Source organism: Mesitornis unicolor, unplaced genomic scaffold, assembly GCF_000695765.1.
Source record: "Mesitornis unicolor isolate BGI_N332 unplaced genomic scaffold, ASM69576v1 scaffold2065, whole genome shotgun sequence".
NCBI classification, from domain to species: domain Eukaryota; kingdom Metazoa; phylum Chordata; class Aves; order Mesitornithiformes; family Mesitornithidae; genus Mesitornis; species Mesitornis unicolor.
The window spans coordinates 22,435-29,548 of NW_010187314.1; the positions used below are offsets into that span (position 1 = coordinate 22,435).

The following is a 7,114-nucleotide window of genomic DNA, read 5'->3' on the forward strand; positions in this document are numbered from 1 at the left end:
GACTGGGGGAAACTGTGCGACGTGAGTCACATCCCTGACTTGTTATCTCTCTGTTCTTTTAGCTCTTTGTAACTCTCTGTGTGTGGCAGCCACTTATGGCGGGGCAGGACGGTGGCGGACGTTGTAACATAGCGCAACCTAAAACTCAGCCATGGGATAGAGCTGTCAAATTTGATTAAACATCATGGCTCCCTGACACCTCTTACCTACGTTCAAAAGTGGCATTGCCTAAATTTTCAAATTGCCATTAAAAAAAGAGCTGAAAGAAATGTATCAGAATAAAGAGTCTTCAGTGGGACATGACTGGACCTTACAGGCATGGCAGTGCAGATGCGATACAGGAATGAAGACCTGGGTAAGAGCACATAGCAAACTTACTCAGAAAAGTAATCCATGAATTGCTGAGGATTTTCAGAAGCCAGCAGCAATTGCCTCTGGTGGGACTCAGACATGCAATGACATTTGAAGCCATTCTATAAAATAAAAATAAATACTTTGTCCTTATCTCAATTTGCAGCACTTGCACAGCTAAAGAGTATTGAAAATAATGTTTTATAAGTGAAACCTCTCGGAGATCCCCCAGAAAACACCTTAACTCAGCCATAGTCTACACGAGGTGGTTGTTCCTCCTGACTGGGTAAGCCAGAAACTAAATTCTTCCTGAGGCCAAGAGCCTTAAGACAAACTGTTACGAAACAGGACATTCCAGCAGTCCTCTTCATCCCTTGTGGAATGGGATGGGATAGATGTGGCACCACCCATGTCCACCTAGGACCCATCCAGGTGCTTGTGCGAGAGCACTGAAAATGTTTGCTGGTTCCCTACCTGACCAACATCAACACCAAACGAGTCTAACGAGGAGATGGGAGCGCTCAAGCTACAGACTGTGATAGTTTGTCCATCTCTGGCACACAGGTGAAATCATAAGACATCCTCAAAAAACACCCAGAGTTAGGATGTTTGACCACAACTTTTTTTGTGTAATATAATGCACTTTCATCACAATATGATTAAATCCACAGCAAATTTCATGCCATGAGAGGCCTACCCTCTCCTTACAAAAAGACCGGGTTGTAAAGCAGTGCAGTTTTTTTGCTTCAATTCAACATCCACAGGATGCTTTACTTCTTTTCTCTAAGGCACATTAAAGAGGCTATTCGAGGAGAATGGAAAACTAAACACACAGTTAGTCCGAGTGGAGGTACTTTTGGAGCATAGCTCTGGTGGAAATCAGGAAGAGGACACAGGCATCTGGGTCCAAATGAACAGACAAATTAAAAGAAGAGGGGGAAGCTTCAGAGGAAAAAACATCTCTTCATAACAGGCGAAAAACCGAAGAAACTGAGCCAGAATCAGAAGGAAGGAGTCCTCAGTACAAGAAAGACACGGACCTGGCAGACCGGGTCCACAGGAGGGCCATGAAAATGTTCAGAGGAATGGAGCACCTCTGCTGTGAGGAAATGCTGAGCTGGGGTTGTTCAGCCTGGAGAAAAGAAGGTTTCAGGGAAACCTTATTGCAACTTCCCAGTACTTAAAGGCAGCTTATAAGAAAGACAGGGACAGACTTTTTAGTAGGGCCTGCTGCAATAGGACAAGGAATAATGGTTTTAAACTAAAAGAAGGTAGATTCAGACTAGCTATAAGGAAGTCATTTTTAACAGTGAGGGTGGTGAAACACTGGAGCAGGTTGCCAAGAGAGGCTGTAGATGTCCCATCCCTGGAAGCATTCAACGTCAGGTTGGATGGGGCTCTGAGCAACCTGATCTAGTTGAAGAAGTCCCTGCTCATGGCAGGGGGATTTGGACTAGATGACCTTTAAAGGTCCCTTCCAACCCAAACCATCCTGTGTTTATCTGAGCCTTTGAAAAGAGACCTCACAGTGCTCCAGACCTGCGTTCCCATAGGCACATTGCCACACTCACCTTGTTGCCAAGGGAAATCATGGCTACCCTCAACAACTCTCTAAGGCAAATGGGAGACACCTAATCCTTAACTCCACCAACCTCTCAAGGTCTGAATGAAGAAATTACCCCTCAGGGGGATTTGGGGCAACTCAAATTTTGGGGCAACCCTCTCACCCTGGGCTGATCAGTCACTCTGCAGGGGATTGAATGTCCCTGAAGATGGATCAGGGCCAACACTCTCCCCTAAGGAGAATCAGGGCTCCCCATGCTCCCAGCAAGTGAGGCGAGGATGCTCCCTAGAAGGATTGCATCACCTACAGATGTGATCAAAGTCCCCACAAGGAGACTGGGAGAACTTACAGGGGGAATCCGAGTCAGTCCTGTACCACCTGCAAGGGAACTGCGGAACCCACAAGAAGGTTATGAGTTCCCATATCCGCTAAGGGAATCGCAGCGCCCACAAGAGGATTAGAGACCCCTACAAGGGCGATCATAGCCCCGCCGTGTCCCCCTCAATGGAGATCGGACCTCAAGGGAGATGGGAGCACCCACACCGGGACTGAAGACCCCAACCGCGGGGATCTGACCCGCACTGTGCATCTCCAAGAGAACCACTCCCCTCAAGGGGACTGGGGTACCCTATAACGGCGACGGAGCCGCCCGTGTCCCCTCACAGAAGATCACCAGCCCCCACAAGAGATCGGGGCCCACCGCGCGGGCCCGGCCCCCGCCGGGGCGAGCTTACCTCATCGCGGCACTGCTTCTGGCACATCTGGCAGTACCAACGCAGCTTCTGCAGCCCCTTGGACTTGATGCGGTTGGCGATAGCCTTGGGGCTGAGGAAATCCGACTTCCCCATGGTGGCGCCGCGACCCCTCCGCCACCCCCGTCCCGCTTCCTACCCAGCGCCCCGGAAATGCTTCCCGCCCCCCCCGCCAGAAGCGGCTGCGCGCATGCGCGTTGCGGGCGCGCTGACCTTCAGCGGGGCTGAGGTGGAGGCGCCGCCATGTTCGCCCGGGGCGCAGTCGTCGCGCTTTACCCGCCGCAATGGTAACGGGCAGGGCTGCGGATCGGGAGGACGGGTCCTGTGGGGATGGGGGGATACGTCTTGCTGGTGGGGGGAAGCGGCCCCGCAGGGCTGCCGTGGAGGCTGAGGGGGCGATGCTCCCCCGACCGGTGCGAGGCCCGGGAACTTGGCTCGGTCCTTTAGGTGCTGTGGGGTTTGGTGTGGCTGGAGGAGCAGTGACCGTGAGGCTGAGGGAAAGCGGCCTCCTGGGGCAGGGTGGTGACCTGGCCGGGAATGGAGGCTCCTTCCTCTCAACCGTGGCTCGGGAGGCGAGGGGTGAGGGCGAACAGTGGATAATGTATTAAATGACATAGGAGATGTGAGGAAAAATGGAAGATATGGACACAAGACATGGTTTAGAGTGGCTTGGCCCTGCCACCGAGGCTTTTTAAGAAACAGCAACTCTTAAATTTCTATATCTTTGAAAGGGACCTGCCCTTGAAAGGTGTTGGTATGCTGGAGAACTGGTGAGCTACCCTAATTTCTCCTGCATTCATTTTTAGGGGCCAAGTCAGGAATATGGCAACTCTAAAAGACAGTAAGTACTTCTTCGTTTGCTTTTGAGAAAGAGAAAGTGTCACAGGAAAATAATAGGTTAAAATGCAATTGTGGTTAGCCTCTGTTGGATAAACTGATTGCGATATATCATAACACTGCTACCTATAGGAACCTCCACCACTTCTTATATTAAGCAAGTGTCTTTCAGAAAAGGCATTACTTAAGATGGTATAAGCACTAATTTAAATGTCATTTCAGCAAACTAATCTAGTTTTACCCAAACATTTAAAAGTAACTTTATCATATGTGCTAAGCTACTTTTTTTTGCTCACCTTTAAGAATTAAATTTTTTTTTGTTATGTTTATTTCTCCAATACTGGGGAAGAAAAGGGTGACTGAATGCTTCTGGTTTGATGATGCTTCTTTAAGCTGTTCCTTATAGGTTCTTATACAGGGATATTGCCTTGGAATTGCACGTGTCTATAGGACACCTGTTTTATTTTTTAGTTGGTTGTTTGGGTTTTTTTGCATCAGTATTTTTATGAATCTCATCTAAATGGAGGAAGAAGTTTATTCTGTCTCTTTATAGTATGGGGTCTTCTTCTTTTCCTCCCCTTGTTACCTAAAAAAGATGACAATACCCTTCAAGTGATACATTTGTGAAGTAGGTAGAAGTGGAAGAAAAGAGAACAGTGAATAGATCTTACGTTGGGATAAATATTAAATACATGTTATGTCTGGGGAGAAAAAAACATACGTATTGTAAAGATGCATTTGAGTTAGCCAGATTACTACTCTTACTACTTTCTTACTGTAAATACTAAGATCTTTTATGAAGTTTGTTTATGCATTGTTTGTTTAATGTTTTCTTCTTTGAGGAACTTGGCAAGATATTTTGGGGTGTCTGTTACTAGCATTCTGTTGCTTGGTTTTGATGTCATTATGCCCGGTACAGCCCATGACCTTCAACTATTAACCTTGTAGTTACCAGGCGTTTGAAGTCCATCAAGAATATCCAGAAAATTACAAAGTCCATGAAGATGGTTTCTGCAGCAAAATATGCAAGAGCTGAGAGGGATCTGAAGCCTGCCAGAATCTATGGAACAGGAGCACTGGGTGAGAGGAGGCTCTTGCACTGTGGGATGGGAACAAGAGGAAGACTTTCATGGTTGTGATAAAAAGCCTAGACTTTTTTAAAACTTTTGGTTGTTATTTTTTCCAAAAGAATCTGCGTCCTCAAGCCACCTTGAATATTCCTTATAAGTTGTTCATGGAAAGCGATTTTTAAGAGTTCTAATGTGAAAGTCATTATGATTTCTAATAAATTTTTTTCAATTCATGTGGTTGGTTTTGTTAGTTGTAAAAGCATGATAACTCAGAGGTTTTGGCCTCTCTGTTAATGGAATTGTGTCCTATCTCTGCAGCATCTACAGCTGCTGCCAGAGCTCCTTGTGATCTCTTGGGCTATGTGTGCCCCTGAGGTGCTGGACTTGCACAGTGGACTTAACTAAGTAGTAACACTGATTGCGTGATACCCGATCGCAGATATGGCTGGCTTTGAATTGTTTCTTTGTCACCTCTGGTCAGATCACATGCAGACTGTATATTGTGAAGGAGATAGGTCATCTGGCTGAGATTTGGAGCCCTTTTAGAAGTTATTTTAGTTGAATAAGTCAGAGGTATTTTGATATGACTTACTTGCTTCCTAGCACACTTGAATAACTTACCTTTTCCTTATTTTTTTTCCAGCTCTCTATGAGAAAGCAGAAATAAAGGCACCTGAGGACAAGAAGAGGCACCTCCTTATTGGTGTGTCCTCTGATCGAGGTCTGTGTGGTGCTATCCATACGTCTGTTGCTAAAACCTTGAAGAATGAGATTACCAACCTCTCAAATGCAGGGAAAGAAGTTATGGTGGTTGGAGTAGGTGACAAGATCAGAGGCCTGCTTCAGAGGTAAAAAAGATAGGTACCAAAACTCAAACCCCAAAAGGGTTTGGTTTGCTGGTTTTGTTTGTTTACTGTGGTAGAAACTTCAAGACTGCTTAGAAAGCTGTGTGGCATTCACAGGAAAACGCATCTAATGGAACTCTGCTGAATTCACATTCCTTTAAAAAAATCTGCAAATATGCTAAAAGAGGTTTTGATCATCTGGACACTTGACACTGCTGCACAGAGCTGTTACCATTTTTTAAATAAAGGTGTAAAGCTAGCAACACTGGCGCTGTTACAAGTGTGTGTTTATCGTGAAGCTACCACAATTTAATTGAAAAAAAAAAGGAACATTTCTCTCACACCCTAATGTGGAGAATCATCAACAGGCTGCAAACCAAGGTGCTGCAGAAGCTGGGATTGCCATTAGAACGTTATTAAGAGAATAAATAGCAGCTGGGATTTATACAAAGGCAATCTTTAAAAGACTAAACTAAGTTGTTGTTAAGTATAACAGGACCTTGGACCAGCTTAAAAGTAGGAGTTCAAAAGTACACAAAGCATTGTGTGCCTGGGTTATCTTGACCAGAACAGTGGTTGAACGATATGCGTGGTGTGTGGCACAATATCTCGGTCTTGGAACATTTGGCCATAAAGTATGGGAAATGATGGATGGGAAGGTGCTGTAGTATGTGAACATCCTGATTGGCTGCATGGTCAGGTCCTTATCTGTAGCTATAAAGGTAGAGATGGAAAATAAAAACTTCACTTGGCATTCATCTGCTGAGTCAGTTCCTTGTTTTCAGCTCACCGCACCCTAATTCAGTACTTAGTTCTGAACAGTAATAATTTACACTCGTAAGTCAGTTTTGCTGCCATGTAGTTCTCTGTTAGTGTCTCCTGGGCTCTAATGCAGATTTGATCTCGCTGCAGGACACATGGCAATTACTTCCTGCTAAAAAAAAATGACATTCAAAGAAGTGGGACGGAGACCTCCAAGCTTTGGAGATGCTTCAATCATTGCCTCAGAGCTGTTGAACTCTGGGTATGAATTTGATGAAGGCTCTGTCATCTACAATCGGTTCAGGTAAGATTAAACTGAAACTGCACTGGAAAAATATTGGGTAGAAGGCTTCAAGGAGCATGTTGACCTGATGAAGTAATATGAAAACTGACTAAATTGCCATGTTTACTGTATTTCTTGTGGAGTGAGTGCATTTGGTTGTATGTGAAGAGCTGTTTGTTGGTGTTTTTTTATTAACAGCTGTGGTTGGATTTCTCTTTTTACTTGTGCAATGGGTGCTGTTGTATTTAGTCACTGTGTGATTATATCCACGTGGTATGTGAGATCTCTTCCTCAGGACTATTGGAAAACTTTGTGGAATTGGAAGGCCAGACGTTATCTATTCTAGTTTGATTTTAAACATTCAATTCGGGTTTTTCAGTTCAACTAACTGCATGGTTACTATTTTTACACAGGTCTATCATCTCCTACAAGACTGATGAAAAACCGATCTTCTCCTTTGAAACAGTTGCTGGTTCTGGTAAGTAGTGAACTGGACACCACCTTTTAGGTGAAGTGATAAATCACAGAAAAAGTGTTCTGAATACGGGAATATAGTATTAAAACATCTTATTATGGTGCATGTATCATAAATTTAACGGATTATTTTATCTTGGCTAACCTATCAAAGAGCAGGAAGTTTAAAAAGAGCG

At 44.8% G+C, this 7,114-nt stretch overlaps 2 protein-coding genes across 2 annotated transcripts in view; one reads left to right on the forward strand and one right to left on the reverse strand.

Annotated features, from left to right (window-relative positions):
- KIN (Kin17 DNA and RNA binding protein) overlaps positions 1-2,763 on the reverse strand; it is a 14,781-nt gene extending 12,018 nt beyond the window's left edge. Inside the window, exons 1-2 of the mRNA XM_010185377.1 lie at positions 2,650-2,763; positions 379-473 (exon numbers count right to left, since the gene is read on the reverse strand). Coding sequence (XP_010183679.1) covers positions 379-473; positions 2,650-2,763 — 209 coding nt within the window. The remainder of the gene's footprint in view (positions 1-378; positions 474-2,649) is intronic.
- A 111-nt stretch (positions 2,764-2,874) lies between these two features.
- Positions 2,875-7,114, forward strand: part of ATP5C1 (ATP synthase, H+ transporting, mitochondrial F1 complex, gamma polypeptide 1) — a 6,081-nt gene continuing 1,841 nt past the window's right edge. The window contains 7 exon segments of the mRNA XM_010185378.1: positions 2,875-2,954; positions 3,474-3,508; positions 4,453-4,584; positions 5,218-5,422; positions 6,332-6,353; positions 6,355-6,485; positions 6,878-6,942. Of these exon segments, the coding sequence (XP_010183680.1) occupies positions 2,911-2,954; positions 3,474-3,508; positions 4,453-4,584; positions 5,218-5,422; positions 6,332-6,353; positions 6,355-6,485; positions 6,878-6,942 (634 nt within the window). The 5' untranslated portion in view covers positions 2,875-2,910.